Source organism: Oreochromis niloticus, linkage group LG12 (assembly GCF_001858045.2).
Source record: "Oreochromis niloticus isolate F11D_XX linkage group LG12, O_niloticus_UMD_NMBU, whole genome shotgun sequence".
NCBI lineage: Eukaryota > Metazoa > Chordata > Actinopteri > Cichliformes > Cichlidae > Oreochromis > Oreochromis niloticus.
In genome coordinates, this window is record NC_031977.2 from 2,805,926 (window position 1) to 2,823,559 (window position 17,634).

The window sequence follows — 17,634 nt, forward strand, 5'->3', positions numbered from 1 at the left end:
AGAGATGAGTTGCAGTAATTAATAAATTCTGTGTTTAAGTAATAGTGCCATGAAAAAGTGTTGTTTTTATGATTTGCTAATTATAAAACGTACATATTTCAGATCAGATTTATTAGATAAATAGAGAATATTAGAGACTGTCAACCTGAATAAAAACAAAATACAAATTTTAAATTATGATTTTATTTATTAAAGGAGAAAAACTGTACAAGCTTACCTGGGCTTGTGTGAAAAGTAATTGCCCCTTAAACCTAATAACTGTTTGTGTGACTCTTGGCAGCAAGAACTGCAATCAAGAATCTTTCCCTTCACTGTCAGGAAATTTGCCCCACAATTTGCAGATCTAGCACGATGGAGGGTGTTTGAGTGTAGACAGCCTGTTTAGGGTCATGCCAAAGAATCTCATTAGGATTTAAGTCTGGACTCTCACTATGCCAAAACCAAAACCTTCTTTCTTTCAGTCATTCAGAGGTAGACTTGCTGGTGTGGTTCAGATGATTGTCCTGCTGTATAATCCAAGTGTGCTTGGGTTTCAGGGCACAAATTGATGGCAGGATATTCTCCTTCAAGATTTTCTAGTAGACAGCAGAGTTCAAGATTCCATCAATTACAGAAAGTTTCCCAGGTCCTGAAGCAGCAAAGCAGCCCCAGATCATCACAGTGTTAGATTTACAGCAGATGTAATGTCTAGCACACTAGATGAAGCCTTTATTGAAGATAAATAAAGTGCTGTATGGATATGCATAGTTGTGTAAATAGAGCTTATAGTAATCTAAAGTACCTCAAGTTTTAAACCTCATTGTCTAGAGTTTATTCGTTGTGGAGCTGTTACAGGTTTTAAAAATAAAAAAGAGATAACTCATGGTAAATTTGTAATACTCTTAGCTTATAATGAGATGAAGGGATCAGAACTTTGATATTGTCATGAGTTTAAAAAGGCTAATTTAATATAAACTCACCATTAATTATGGTATCATCATATCAAGAGAGAAAGAAAATTTAGGTACAATAAAGGGAAATAAATGTTGCTGATGTCAAAAAATTTGTCTTTAAAATACAAGCATTAAAATTCAAAATTGTGTTACTAAAAAAGAAAATGAAGACATTAAACATTAGATGCATAATGTCCAGATTATGTTTTGGGCTGAATTGGACAGAAAAGAATGAAAAAAATATTGTTATTTAAAAAAACCTAAATTTTTGGACAATACTAAAGTTAAATGTTTGACCTAAAAGGTGAAAATCGAGATAAATTAAAAAATTAGTTTAAAAAGACAAAATCATTTTTAATATATAATTTTGATTTTATTAATAAAAAATTGACTTGATGGGACTCTATTAAATCATCATTAGAACTATAAATGACAAAATCTTCACCACTGTTACCTCTTACTGGCATTAATGGACATTCATATACATCCCACTCAGGATGCAATTGCTATGTAGTGTTGGTCGATGCACTAGCCAACCATCTGCTCTTCTTTCACATTAAACACTGATCACATTCACTGTTTGCCCAAGTGTTAATAAATCCAACTTCAAATGTGTTATCTCCTTCCTTTGTGTCCTTTGTGGATTCAGCATGAGGATGAACTTTGTCGCCAGATGATGGCGCTGTTTGCTACCAATTGACTCAGAACCTCCCACCAGAGATTATGGAGAACTATACCTCCCCCACTCAGGCTCACGCATGCAGCTAGATGTGGGTCATCATTTATCCTGGGTATTAAGAGAGCAGACACTAAGTGTGTGTGTGTTTGTTTATTTTAGTAAACATTGTGTTTTTTTAATTTTATTTGTACCATTTATAATAATTTAGGTCTGAGATTGCAGTCATGGATTCACAGAGGCATATCATGTGAACAGTATTTCATGAATTTCCAGTTAGTTGTGAGAAGTCTGTCTTCCCTGATTCTGAACAGTTTTTGATTAGAAAGTAACCCCCCTCCTCTCCTCCCATTTGTATTATATACTTATATAGGTTATTTAGATATTCTATTATATTATATATTTACATATTTAAGGAGAAGCATATTACATTTTATTTAAACCTACTGATAGTGTAAGTTTAAATAAAATTTAAACTGAAATAAAATTTAAAATGAATTTGTTCATTATAATTCTGACAGGAAGCAGAAAGAGAGGGCATATTTCTCTGATATTGGCTTCTCTTTATTGGGTCCCACTGAAATCCAGAATCTTCTATGAGCTGATAGAGGAAGAAAATGAGAGCGAGAGGAGGACAGATGGAGGACAGTTAGTGAAGTGTAGAGGCTTAGTGAGGAACTGAAGCCATGAAGAGGATGAAAAATGGAAAGACGGCTGGCCCAGATGACATACCTGTGGAGGTATGGAAATGTCTTTGAGCAAGGCCAGTGGACTTTTTAACCAGACTGTTTAATGCAATCCTGTGTGTGAGGAAAACCAAATGATTTGGGCTTGTTTTGCCACCACAGGACCTGGGCACTTTGCACTTTCTCATGAGTTCTCTGTATAGTAAAATATCCTAGATTCAAAAGTCAGGCCATCTGTCAGGCAGCTGAAGACAGCTGAAATGGGGTCATCCAACAGGAAAATAATCCCAAACAGACAAACAGAGAAACAGCCATTCTACACCATGGCTGAAAAAGAAAAAAGTCAAGGTGCTACGATGGCCCAGCCATATCCAGACCTCTGCCTAGTTGAAATAATGTGGCACGTAAACAAATGTCCTCAAGCCTTAATGAACTGAAACAACACTGTAAAGAGTAGTAGTCTAGAAAAAGGAAATATTTTACTCATAATGGGGTACCTACTCAACATCATGTCATGCTTTCTAATGTTGAAAAACTGTTAAATACAACAGCAGTCCTCTATCCACCACAGCGCCTTTATAGTATAAGCTGCAACATTATCAGGTACACTGATTGAAGATGCTCAGATTTTTGCTAGGACTGACCAGAAGGGAGAAGATTAGAAATAAGCATATCAGAGGGACGTCTGAGGCTGATTGGTTTGGAGACAAAGTTAGAGAAACAAGTGTGAGATGGTTTGTGCATGTGCAGAACTATATTGAAGAAAGGATGTTGAACATGGAGCTACATAGGTGAGTTCTGACCCTCTTTCAGGGTGCTCAAGTGACCCCAAATTTTATCAGAGCTTCCCTAAAAATAACTATTAATAGTATCAATAATAGCGCATTTTTGTATTATTTTCTAGAATGATCTTCAAATGTAATATTTATTCTTATAAAGTGTCTGCTTATTTTAATTTGGTCTCTAAATAGCATTGGCTAATGAAGCTTAAATCATCAGAGATTATTAGCTGGTTTTAGCCTTCTGGTCCAGTAGTCTGCTGGAATATCGGGAGTTGCCAACCAAGGAGCCGATGTGTGTTATTTTTTTAGTTTGTTAAAGAATTTCTGTTCCTCGTCTGATCGAATTGGGCTTCAGTGTTTGTTTGCTGTACCGCTCCAGATTCAGGTGACAGCAAGTGACAATGATCTTACCTGATCTTACCAGCAGTGTTGTAAAGGCTCACCTTTCAGCACATTCACTTCACCAGATGCACCTTGTTTCTTTTCCTCACCTTTGATTGGGTGTGGTGCTTGCTCTTAATTGCACTCACCTGTCACTCGTTATATAAGGACTGCACTCACCCACCCCTCACTCTTTCTTCACTCCCACATGGGGCGGCAGCTGAGAGATAGCAGTCCATGTGTGTCTTTCCTTTACCCATTATTCAATAAAACAACAAAACCTGCAAATGATTGATGACTGCTTATTCTCATTCTAATCGGATGAGCCCATGATGATGACTACTTAAACCCTGAACCTTCCTTCCTCCAAAACATGGTCCTCCGAGCCGGAGTAGTGTTAGTGTCATGGATTCAAAGCAGCCATTGACTGAAGGTTTGAGACGTTCCGGTCGTGAAAGGCAACCTCCTGCCCACCTGCAGCAGTATGACGTTCAGTACCCTGGGAGTATAAGTGCTAGATGTGATACAGAGAGTCAAACAGAATGCCAGCATAGTGATACAGACACACATGGGCTGCAGGATCCTGACGGAGAGTCAGAAAGTCAACCAGAGACATCCCCTGCTCCTTTACCCACCAGTCAAGATGAGGTGATGAGGGAACTCCTGATGACGATGAGGGAGATTAGGCAACTCATGATTCAATTATCTCCTCCCCATTCTCGCAGTTCCTCCAGATCTTTAATTCACACTGTCTCATCTGATGAAAGCAAATCATCTGTATGCGGTTTACAAGTCATTCCCCAAACACATCAGCAACATGAGCAGTTCCTAGTGATTGATCCAGCAACATGTCAATCACCCTCTCAGCCCCCACAGGTTAGCCGTCACTCTGGTGCAGTTCCGGCTGCTAGCCCTCCTTTCCCTAATCCAACAATATTAGATGCAGCATCTAATATTGTTGGAAAACTGGTCTAGGCAAACCACTTGAAGGAACTGCAGCAGTTCCTTCAAGTGGTTTGCCTAGACCAGTTTTTCCTACACCAGATGAGACTCCTTTTAATTTCCTGGCCACACCACTGCAAGGTCCGCACCAGATTTCCTGTGTTCAACCTGCTGTTCCTCTAGATGAAGACCCCGCTCAACCTCTCATTTGCATTCCAGAACCAAGGCAGCACCCTCCTGTAAAGCAGCAACCAGCTACATCCAATGGCTTACATGAACAGAAATCTTTGGTACCTGTTACTGCTAGCTCGGGTCACTCCTCTAGCATTAGAACAATGTGTATAAGCTTGAGGATCCTTCTTTCCCAGACCTTACCAGTGAAGATGAAAGCCAGTATAGGCTGTTACGAATGGCCCTTACTAACCTTCTTGACCCTCATGAGACAGAGCACTTCAAATATCATGTCCTTCTCGATCATCTGAAAGTAGACCAAGCTAAATGGTTAGCTCTTGCCTTTTCCTATGCTCCTGACCCATACACTCAAGCCATCAAAGCCTTTAATGAGCGTTATGGGCAACCAAGACAGCTAGCATTGAAAGAGCTACGGAATATACTGGAGCTTCCTCCTATCAGAGCAGGTGATGGTCAGACTCTGGATAACTTTGCTCTTCGTGTGCAAGCTTTAGTTGGTTTGCTTAGCACTATGGGTAATCAAGGACGGACAGAACTAAATTGTGGCTCCCATGTCGATCGCCTACTTGAAAAGTTGCCTGCAGAGCATTCCAGTTGCTTCAAACGGCAAATTTACAGGGAACAAGGAGATATGATGTATGACTTACCTTTGTTCTCGTCCTGGTTGCAAATGGAGTGCAAGTGTCAACCAAGAAAGGACAGTCCTGTCTCATCCTTTAACCAGCCACGACCTGCCCGTAAGTACACCTCTCCACTCACAACAATATTACATGGGACAAATCCATCCGATCCTGTACAGGCAACACAACCCATCATAATAACTAAGGCAACATGTGCATATTGCTGCTCACCTGAACACCACATTAGCAAGTGCCCTGAGTTCATTAACAAGACAAAGGATGAGAAAATAAACTGGATAAAGAGAAACAAACGGTGTTGGCGTTGTGCTAGAACTCATCAGGCTGCAAAGTGTGATATGAGGAAGGCATGTGCCACCTGCATGGGAAGACATCTACAGATCCTATGTGAGGTGAATCAGAGACCTAGAACTGAAGTTAATCCTGTAGTGAGGACACTGTACTTTGATAGACCTAGTGATTGTCCTAGTGTACTATTAAAGGTTGTGAAAGTGCTCCTGCAAAATGGCAAAAGAACCCTGGAAACATATGCAGTACTTGATGATGGCTCCCAACGTACCATGCTTCTGGTGCGTCTGAGTGGTGTCCCAGAAACGATGTGGGCTTCATAGATAATTGGCAAACCTTCTGGAGGAAACCTGGTCTTGTTAGGAGAGACGGCATCCATCCACTTTGGTGGATAAAGAGTAACTGAAGGTTAAGCCAGGCACTTACACCTCCGCTCCGCTGCGTCTCAGCCACCATCGCTCTGGCAGCAACAGCGCTAGAGCCAGAGTAGGGGAGAGGCGAACTGGAACAAACCATTTTGGGGGGGGGGGGGGGGTATCTATACTTTTGTTGTTAAAATGTTATGTCTCAACCATTTACTGTATGGTTTTTATATTTTTAGCAGTGTGTCACACAAGCAGCAAATATTGTCCAAAAAAAGTAAGAAATCTTTGGGGGTGCTTGGATTCATTTTGGGGGTGCCAAAATGCTTCAGCACCCCCCAAAGAAGCATTTTGGGAAGCACCCCCAAAAATGGGCTAAAATCGCCCCTGGTCTGTATTCAGTTTGGATATTACTGTAAACTGATATGGATCACTTTATGTCTTTATTCACTGTAATAATGTGTTTTCCTCACATTGATTGGTGATGATTTCACATAACTAAGCAGTATGCTGTACTGTTGTCGACTGTGAATCCCCCACTTACTCCTATAATAATTTTTATAAGATTATATTTTTTGTTATTTTCTAGTTTCTAGTTGAGTTAGGAGGATGTATTCAAAATAAATATATAAAAAAATATAAAACAAAAATATAAAACAATTCTATTACAGTTTGCTCTGTGTACAGGTCTATGGAGTGGCAGCGTGATTTTTTAGTTTCTGTATTGAATAATACTATTTTAAGCGCTTGATGATTTGGTGGACTGCCTCTGTGTGATTAAGAGACTGAAATAATGCTGTGCATGTTTCTCACCTTATCTGTTTTGCCATAAATGAAGGAAGACCACAGAGGAGGGCATGCAGATGGTTGGTGTGACAGGAGAGACTGTAAGGGATAGGATGAGACAGACGAGGATGATCAGAGAAGAAGAAAAAGATCTCACAACCCATTCTTTTCGGATAGATGCTGCTATAAAATCGCGAGAGCTAGTCTACTGAGGAGAATTTGATGATTTTCAGACGCCACTACTATATCCAGAAGATGGCAGTAATGCCAACCCCACCGATGCTAGTCTCCACTAAACCCCAGAAGGGAAGAAGAACTTTTTTTTTTTCTTGTGTTTGCTTAAAACCACGTGACCTGTGTGTAGTCGGACTGTAAAGATGGTTTCCTCCGTTGCCAAATCAAATCTGGCTCGACTGAGAAGTTTCTGTTTTTTAAATTCAGTGTTTCGCTTTAGGAGCCTCCTAAGGTTAACATGGCTACTTATTACTATTTGTTACTTGACGAGCCAGTCGCTGGCAGACGACGGGGACTTTATGGAGGAGTTTCTGAAGCGGGAATATTCTCTTGTGAAGCCGTACCGCGGTGAGTTTACTGTTAAACTAGGATTACGTTACCGCCAATGTTAGCTAACAAGTGTAACTAACATAAACGTTGACAGTAGACAGAAGACAGTTTGTCAGCGTAGAGTAGGCTTTGGCTTAAATTCGTTTTTTTTCTTGGATAGAAATGTGTGGCGGAGGATAATAATTAACTAAGAAGAACTTTGTGCCTCTGTCGTTACACATCCTGGGTAGCGTTACAGCAAGCGGGATAATAACTGTTGTTAACCCACCACTAACTATTGGCTAGTCCATAATGCTAATAAAGACTAGCCTACAGCTAGCTTTAATCAGCAGAGCAAACCCGTCTGATTACGGTGAGGACTGAACTCTAGCCACAAACAAAAATAAAATTCAGGGACTTAAGCCCGTAACGCTGTCCATTATGAAAGAGCAGTTTTTCATTGTCTCAACAAAGAGCAGTTTGAGTAACCTTCATGGCCACTTTTTATATTAGCGTAATTATAGTTCATTCAAAGTAATTAGAAACAAAAACTGATAACTAGAAAATGGGGGGTGGGGCTTATAAAGAACACGTCAGAACAGAGAACGATTTTTTAAAAAAACAGTTTTCGTTAAATAAAACTAAATCTAAAAAGTCATAACAATAATAAGGGAGATTTTTTTTTTTTTAATTTATTTTTTTAAACGTACTGAAGCAATTTTGTGTGTACTGATGTTGACCACAGGTAATGAGTGTATTTAATGAAACTGTAACTAAGCTGCCTTAGTAGGGTTGTTGTACTGTTGGGCCACTATTGCACTTCATTGAAGTCTTTTGCAATACACTCCTGCCACTTTGCACAGGCATTTTATCGTGTGATATAATACAGTGTGCTTTTTTTATCCGTCTTTTTATTTATATTTCTTGCACAGCAGTCAGGTTAAGAACCCTCAATATCATTCATTATATATGTACAATGACAATAAAGGGCTATTGTGTTCTAATACCTATTTTGAACTTTTCAAGTCATACCCTGATAAAGACCCTTGATTTAAAGTAATACAAATAAGTACAGTACAGGAGCCAATGAAAAGGAAATGTTTGTATTCAGTAAAAAGTATACGTAAACTGAACGCTACAACAAAAGATGAAACACAACGTAAACAGTAAAAGCTGATGTCTAAGAAAAACAATAGTTAACTTTGGTGTGGCTTGCTGTGAATGCAGAAGTGTTACTGCTGTTGTTTTGCAGGCTTGGGTTTCTCTAGCTCCTCACAGTGGGATCTGATGGGCACTGCCATGGTGACGCCTGACCATGTGAGGCTAACCCCAGACCTGCAGAGCAGGCAGGGAGCTGTGTGGAGCCGAATTGTAAGTCAAATGGGACAGCCTGCATTATCAGGCTTGCAATATGCAATGCATTTGTTACCCAACAAACCACAATTTTACCTCATTTCCTGCTTTACACTAAAAACACTACTTTATATGGCTTTGGTTTAACAATGAATATTATGCAGCATTTTATGAATAACATACAAATGATACAAATCAGTCTGTTTCAAAAGGATGATATGTTACTCATATCTGATGACAAGTGCATGCTACACATTGCTGAGTGTAAGAATAAACTACTTTGCTTCATTGCTGTTGCTTTTCAGCCTTTGCTTCTGCAAGATTGGGAGCTGAGAGTACAATTTAAAATCCATGGCCAAGGGAAGAAGAACCTGAATGGTGATGGACTGGCCATCTGGTTAACCAGAGATCGCATGAAAAATGGTAGGTTAATGCTAAATGTGTTTCAGCATCATATTTACAATTTTATAATTGAATAGCCCTTAAAGTGAACAGTTTCTCCTAATGAGCTTGTCATTTCTTTCTCAGTCACATGATAAGATATCATTTTATTAGCACATCCTGTGCGCGGTGACTTGAGATACCAGGTAAAGCAAACAAAACAAACAGTCTCAATTTTCAGCTGCAGGAAACACTGCTTACAAAGCTTTACATGTTCATTCATTGTTTCAAAAACACATTTTAGTTACTTTTGTTTTGTTTTATTGTTTTTTTTTTTTTATCCAATGAGGTAGGTTACCTGTAGTATTACACGGCTCAAAAATTAAAGAAACAATTTTAGATTTAGACCATTAAGCCAATTAAACTGATGGGATAGTGATCCAATCCCTTCATCTAACCGGGGCCTTTTTGTGCGAGTTTGCATGGGTCCTTTCTAGGTACTTCAACTTTGTCCCACAGTCGACATGCAGTTAGTGGGGTTAGGTTAACTGGTGATTCTAAATTGTCCATATGTGTGAATGTGAGTGTGAATCGTTGTCTGTCTCTTTGTGTTAGCCCTGCATCAGATTGGCAACGTTTCCAGGATGTACCGTGCCTCTCATTCTCTCAGCACTGAGACAAAACAGGATTGGTTTTACAGGTGGACTAGTTGCCACATCCTCAATGATACGATAGTGAGCTTTGAGAGCACTTGGGTGGGATTAGGATAGTTAAATCGTTGCACGTGAAAATGTTTGTTTTTTTTTCATTAACTTCCTGCATGTACTAGTTTGTCTGATTACATTTTTTTTTTTCTCCAAAGTGCTGAAAACACAAAGAAACTCTGTTGGAGAAAACTTGAGAATGAAATTTAGTCCCAAATTAAATGATATTAATTGCTATGTTTTAGCTTTATTATCTGGTATTCCTGTCTGTTTGCAGGCCCTGTATTTGGCAACATGAACCATTTCTGTGGACTTGGAATATTTGTGGACACTTACCCCAATGATGATAAGACCCATGATGTAAGTGACAGTCTGTAGCATCTTTTCTTTTCTTTTTCTTTTCTTTTTTTTAAGCCTTAGTTTAAATCAAGACCTTGTTGTCGTGTGGAAACCCACACAACATCCACACATCTTTTTGATGACCGAATTTCAGCCAATCTTTAGCTGTCTGAGAGATGGCTTCATAGTTGACTCCAGAATACTTTACGCAGTGTGCAGTTGACTCCATCACTGCAAAGGTGCCCGATTCCTGTGGCTGTAAAACAACCCAAATTAACACCTCTCTCCCACTTTGTACTTTGTTATGAGATCATTATTGCAAAATATATTTTGCAGTATTTATCGTTTACAAATGCAGTGGTCAAAGCGGTCTGCATGTCTAGGTACTTGATTTTCACCTTGATTTTCACTTCCATGGCCACAGGTAAAAATCAAGGTGAAAATCAAGTAAGTGAATACTTTTGGCCATATTGTGTATTATGGCTGTTTACGGGGCTGAAAAAGAAAATGGACGAGTACAAACTGCAAATTGTGTTGATAGCATTTTCCCGACAAAGACTGATAACACCTCAAATAGTTTTTATCATCTGGTGCAGTGCATCAGTTTTAGAAAAACTGTACAGTCCCAGACAGTTTCTCCTGTGCCATGTCATGCAACAAAAATCAAAGAGTCACAGGGACATCATGAATGCAGCCACCTTACTTTATTGTGAAATACATGATGCCAGTAAGCGCAATTTAACATTTTAGATTTTAGCAGCTCATTTGACGTTAACAACTCTGTGGCCATAAACATTTCTCTCACACGGCACTTTCATGGTCGCACACTGAGCGTAGAGAGACAGTTAAACAGCTACAAAGTGTGTCATACTTGGACTATCACACGGTGCACATATCTGATTGCCTCGCTGCTCGTTTTGTCGAGACAGTGCAGTGCAGAGTTGGTGCTGTACATATGTTAATGGTCTTACCATCAGTCTTTTGATGTTATTATGTAAGTGGACCACAACAGAGTAAATGTCAATTTTATTCATGCTTATGTTTCTATATTCTATATTATAATAGAATTTGTTGAGGAAATGTACAGAATGTTTTTGTGTCTTGGTAATATGACTGGATACAAAAAGAGTTTCGAGAATCTGCAAAAAACCTCTGTCTACAATTTCAGAATAATGTTTGTCAAAGTAAAATGGCGGAGACTTTTAATAGCTCTAATCTACAGTACATAATATCATCAAGATCGATGCATGGTATGCATAATGTGTTTTTCATTTAAAAATGGCAATATGTGAGATGTATCCTGTTTTCCTTCTCTCACCCCAACCGGTCGCAGCAGATGGCCGCCCCTCCCTGAGCCTGGTTCTGCCGGAGGTTTCTTCCTGTTAAAAGGGAGTTTTTCCTTCCCACTGTCGCCAAAGTGCTTGCTCATAGGGGGTCATATGATTGTTGGGTTTTTCTCTGTATGTATTATTGTGCGATCTCCTGTACAATATAAAGCGCCTTGAGGCGACTTCTGTTGTGATTTGGCGCTATATAAATAAAATTGAATTGAATTGAAATTGAATTAACAATCACTTTCAGTTACCACACAAGCAGACTTCAAGGATGTGAACTTTTTTTTCCTTTACTAAGAAAAGCTTTATGCAACATAACATCAAACTGTTCACTAGTGCTGTTTCATGTCTCTGTGAATTGAACTACCTGTGGAATGGTGTTTGTGGTTCCTGCTGATGAAGGTGTGACTCTGTCTTCTTCGCAGAGGACCTTCCCTTACATATCTGTGATGCTGGGGAATGGGACCCTGTCGTATGATCACGATCGTGACGGCCGGTCCACAGAGCTTGGAGGATGCACAGTTATGGCACGCAACTCGGTCTATGACAACTTTTTTCTCGTTAGATACTCCAAAAATCGACTGACGGTATGGCCCATTATCTGCAGGACCTGTTTCAGGGTGTCACTTGTCTTTAAAGGCGACATTCTTGTGTAATGAAATTAAAAATGAGTAGTACAATAAGGCATGAAAAGTAGAATGTTGATTGGTTTATTCAAACCATTTGTTCCTCTGCCCTTAGCTCATGGTGGATATAGATGGTAAGCAGGAATGGAGAGAATGTGCTGACATTACAGGAGTGCGCCTACCTACAGGCTACTTCTTAGGTGCCTCCTCTGCCACGGGAGACCTGTCAGGTATGAAATCTCTGAATAATGCTTTGACCACAGGACATATTACAAAGTGAAGCTATAAAAAAAGATCTATAAAAAGATTGGATCATAAACGTGGCATCCAAACTAGATGAATTAAACATCGACTTCCTAACAGCTCAGGTTTTAAAATGAAGTCAGCTGTTGCTTAAGATGTTAATTACGGATGTGTTCTTCTAGATAACCATGACATCATCTCCATGAAGCTGTATGAGCTTACAGTCGAGAGGACTCCACAGGAAGTGGAAGAAGGGGAAGTAGTCGCAATCCCCAGAGTTGACAACATGGAGCAGTTTCAAGGTAAATGCAGCACGATCATCATCAACCTGAAGTCATCCTTCTCAGCACTGCACCGTATCAGCACCATTACTCAGGGCGGGGTTGCAGCTAGTGTGAAGTCTTGAGGGCCCAGTATTACCGGGCCCTACACCACCAATAGCATCATTGCACTCCCACTGGTTTTTATGCTCACCATAACGGCAGAGGTGGCCACTGCAGTATTCTCCTGAACTGCTTAAACAGAGATACAGAAGGCGAAGAAATCAAAATGAAGGTTTTGTTTTTCCCCCACAAAGTCTTGTCTTTTTAGATTGTTGCCACGTCTCCCTCTGTGTAATCTGTGCAGCTCTGAGCTTTAAAAAAAAAGCATGATTGTACACTTGTATTCAACTGAACATTTTTTTTGCATGCTGAGCACAAAGTTGATGTGACAGAGCAGAGTATAGTATAGTCTGCCACTATACTATACTATCCTACTTTCTGCAGTAAACATGACGATAAAAGGGTTAAGTAAATGGATGAGGCTGATACTGGCAGACATGAATCCAGTATGTGGGCACATCTCATATGTGTAGTATATGTAATTGATATTATTTCATGTTTACAGCTGGGAGAACAGAGGGTTGAAACTTCAGCCATTTTTTTCTTTTCTAATATTTTTTGCTTTTACTTTGCAGTGGAAGTGGAGGAGGAAGGGATGAGTGGAGTCCAGTTGTTCTTCACCATTCTCTTCACAGTCCTGGGCCTGATCGTGCTGGGAGTGGTAGGGCTGATAGTTTATGGGCGCTGGAAGGAAAACAAACGCAAACGCTTTTACTGAGGAAAGATCAGCCAGTCTGCAGAATGTGTTTTTAATGAACAAACATGCAAAGACTCAATGACACAAATCGAACAAACTGAACTTTAGTGGGTGTGAAGCCCAGAGCCATGAGAACAAATGAACACATGAGCTGTGGTGTAAAATATTTAAGATTTATGGAAGATAGATGAGATAAAGCTCTGCTTGCTGTAGTGAAGCAAAATCATTTTAAAAATATGTTCATCTAAACTTGAAGCATGGTGGGACTTTTTATCTGCACTAACTGAGGCACTGTTCCTACCAGCAGGAAGTAAGAAAAACAACAGAATGAGTTAATAAATCAGATGCTGAATTTGCTGACATTATGTTACACAGTTTGGGGTATCTCTGCGGACCTGAGCCAGCGCAGAGTGGGTAGATGTCATGGTAGCCAAGTTGGGCGCTTCTTTCATTGTCATTTAAATTATTTGTTGGCAATTCACTAACTTTACTAATAATCCTGTGTTTATCTTATTTTCTAAATACGTGACCCTTAAAATGCTTATTTGTACATAAACATTTTCCTTATGACTCTTCATGATATCTATGACTTACCTGCAACTTTCACATATCAAATCAGATGGGAGTGGGGCATGTTTGTTAGCTCGCCCACTATAGAAATGCTGTTTTGTAAGTAGCTAGCAGAGTGGCATAGATATGTCTCAGATGATTAATCAGACTTTTAAATTCTGAATGACAATGTTAGCTTCTATTAATCTTTTAAAAAGTTAGCTTAAAATGATTCGTCATAGATCAAGCAGACCTCTACAGAGGACCTGTTGGCAAGTGGTTGCTGCTGTTACTGGGTGAAATCATCACAAAGAAGTTGCACCAAAAACCACCTTTTGATCACTGTGGTTGGAGTATGCTAACATTCATCATTACTCTCTGACCTGTAGTGAAACTTTAGGAAGAAAAAGATGCAACACAAATCAAAGTAAAAGTTGTGCCGTTTGAAATGTTTTGGTTGCAAGAGCAAGCCACAATTTTTACTTTGAAGGCAAACGTTTCTAGTTTGTGTTGACCATTCAGGTTCACTTCTGCCTGACAAGTACTTTGTGTTTGTAGGCAATTTGGCATCCAGGCACAAGCTGCTGGTGACCTGCTAGCAACCAAAGTCTTTTTATGTAGCATCATTATACCAACTTCACACTAGCAACCGCGAGCAACCTCGAGCCATCACTTGCCAACCAGTCATGGAACACACACTTTTTGGTGGAGACTGGTGGTTACTCATCCCTCAGTCGATTTCACAGTGACTGCCAACAACTGCTCACAAGCAGTTGGAAAGTACACAATTAAGTGCCATATGGCCACTTAAAGGTGTTTTGTTTGTCTTTTTGTGTGGCTACCACAAAGGCCATTGTGAGTTTACTGATCCCTGGGCCAGCAGGGACTACTTGTTGTGAGATCAACTTTATGCCCAAAAACACCCCCTAATCAGGGCCTCATTCCCAATTGGTGATGTTTTAAGTAGTCATAAATTATCAGTTGCGTAACTAATGTAACATACAGCAACAGCTAGCTTAAATGTATACCTGAATTACAATAGTTAGAGCTATGTAGCATTATTCAGATGCACTTGATTTGTGTGACGATTCCCAAAAGATAAACAGCTGAATTTATATTTCCAACAGGTTTCACAGTAGACTATCAAAATATCCTTTTTATACATTATATTATAGAAGTAGGGTTAGGGTGCCCTAAGCCTCGTCTCATATAAACATTCAGTGAGGTCTGATTGTTTTTAATATTTGAAGAACTTCTATCTCCGTAGACTGTTATGCATTATAAGACCTGGCTAAGACCAAAACAATACAGTGGCTGCACTGAGAGCAACAACTTTTGTGGCATCCCCATCAATGAATGTGTGGGAGAGTAGTTCATCTTTGACTGTTGTTCTTTGTTCTCTTCAGCCAAAAATACACGACAATTACGGCTGATGGTAACGATTTAATTTCAGAGTAGATTTATTGAACAGACAGGTGCAGAACTTTCTTGCCTGGTTGATTCTACAGTTCATGCTACTGCACCCACTTTAAATCCCTCATGCACATGTCTCTGTGATGTGCAAGAGAGCACCACTCTAATTTGACTTTTAGCTGCTGTGAGACCAGTGAGCCTGTGAATCTTTTTATACTTTTTGCTGCACTGAAGAAAAAAAACTGGACTGTCCTTTTATTTGAGATAACTTTATACAGCAATCCAGCATTCATTCAACAAGTGAAAATATTTATATAGATATTGCTGATACATGAGCTCAATGCTATGCGTAAAAGAATAGAGTGGCGTTATCAGTGCTGAATAAAGTGCCTCACACAGACCGTCACAGGCAAACTCTCACTTTGATCCTCTATGCAGGTTTGAGCTCAACATTTATTTTCTGTTTGACGTCACTTCCATGGCTTCATCTACACTCTAACGTTACAAACAGGTCTCAGAAATGATAAGCTGATTTAAGACTTTATCTGAGAACAGTTTGTCAGTGTCACTCTTTGTGGAGCACTGATGTTTTTAGTTCTTCCACCAACCCGTAAATTTGTAGCATTTGATGTTTTGCTCTGTACACACTGTTACATTAACAGCCATATGCTGGACCATTTAGTCATGTGACTTTGATTAAACTGATGACTCAAACCAAGAGGAAGAAAAAAAAAAAATGATGTCAAGCTTTATTGTGTCTATGAAGAAACCTCGAGTGCTCAGTAAAACCGCAAATATCATGAAACTCTCCAGCATGGACATAGAGCTCACACCTCACTGGTTAAAGTAGCACTGATGTGCCATTCATTCGATAACCATGCACTGACAACAACTATTAGAGACAACTCAGTGAGCAAAGTGATGCAATCGTTTCAAAATTAAAAATAATAGATTTCACAGTATTATCATTATTGTGGTAAATGTGAATAGTCAGTATATAAAGACAACCAGCCAGTGTATCAATATTGGGGGCACAGCAAAACACAACAAAAATGTTAATTGTGATATTAAAAAAGCACACTGTCAGTATCACATGATATCATCAATAATTGTGAGCCTGACAGATTTTAACAAGCTGATAATACTCGGGAGTAGCACAAATATGTAAGTGAAATAACTACACAAAACCAAGATTAGGGAAATCTCATTGTGTTTTGTGCCTGGGGAAAAAAACCGTATACATATCAGCCTATATATTGGGGTATCAGATTTTGTTATCAATATTGATATTGGTAATAAAAGTCCTAAAAATTGGTTGTCTCTGACCACTTCTATGCACTTGTAATTTTACTTTTTTGTGCTTTGTCTCGTCTCGTTTTTGATAAAGTTATAGAAAAATGCCATTCATATTGACATTGCAGATTAAAACTTTATAATAGATATCACAAGATTATTAATGGTTAAAATCTGTTAAAGTATATCAGGAAAATCAGTAGATATATCAATATTTGGGGTCAGGACAGCATCAGTGAATGGATGATAATTGGGATATTTAAAAACAAGATCTTAATATTTTATGAGCAATAACATTTGTTTAAAAAAAATTGTAATTCATGTCTTTGTTTGCTGTTGTGTAGTTATGGGTTCTCACCACTTCCATGTACTTGTAATTTGAGTTTAATAGCCTCACTTTTAATAGCTAACAGTTTAATAGCTTACCAAAAATACAGCACGCACTAGATAAAGCTATAGAAGAATTTTGCTACCAGCATTGATGCAGGGTTTTTTTTTCAATTTTCTATTTTTTTTCTTTTATTTGATTAGATTTTTTTTTATGCAGCAATAATAGTACAAATAAAAATCTGATATAATGACAGCCTTAATTCATTTCATCCATTCAATAACAGACTAATCATTCAGGAAGACATTTCCCCAAAAAGCACTTCAGTGTTTGGTTTATTGGAGCTTTGTGGACAGTTTCATAGATTTTTGAAGCAATATCAATCAGTACTTCACTAATTAAAATCAGTTTCCAGCCCTTTAAAAAATAAAAAGCTACTGATTTATTTTTTTTATTTTCACTGTAGGTGATTCATTTTTGTGTCATTCAGCATGTGCTGTCACTGGGGAAATCAGCCATTTAGGGATTTTTTTTTTTTTTTTTTTAATAATAGTGTTCAGCATATTATCAAATTAAAGAAAAAGAAAGCTCAACCCTTGTCTGAAAAATGTGTGTAAATCTTGGTTGTGTATGATTATTTTTCTTCAATAAAGGTTTATGTTGATTTTTTTTTTTTTTGTTGTGGTGCTGTTTTTAGTTTTCTCTGCAAACATTTTTCATGTACAGTGCCTTGTATGTTCAAGAAATTGAACTATATCCAAATATGTTTAGTTGGTTTATAAT

At 38.7% G+C, this 17,634-nt stretch overlaps 1 protein-coding gene across 2 annotated transcripts; it reads left to right on the top strand.

Moving 5' to 3' along the window:
* Window positions 1-6,895: 6,895 nt before the first annotated feature.
* On the top strand, window positions 6,896-17,212 carry LOC100692306 (VIP36-like protein). 2 transcript variants are annotated; one of them, XR_003213193.1, is made up of 9 exons: window positions 6,896-7,247; window positions 8,461-8,579; window positions 8,867-8,984; window positions 9,924-10,006; window positions 11,745-11,906; window positions 12,061-12,175; window positions 12,371-12,490; window positions 13,147-16,223; window positions 16,428-17,212. XR_003213193.1 is itself a non-coding variant. In XM_003458991.5 (8 exons), exons 1-8 carry the CDS (start codon window positions 7,043-7,045, stop codon window positions 13,287-13,289), a joined length of 1,065 nt encoding a protein of 354 aa, XP_003459039.1. In that variant the 5' UTR covers window positions 6,896-7,042; the 3' UTR covers window positions 13,290-17,157. The 2 variants fall into 2 exon arrangements, 1 of the variants encoding a protein (XP_003459039.1); XM_003458991.5 differs by having other exon boundaries at window positions 13,147-17,157.
* Window positions 17,213-17,634: the final 422 nt, after the last annotated feature.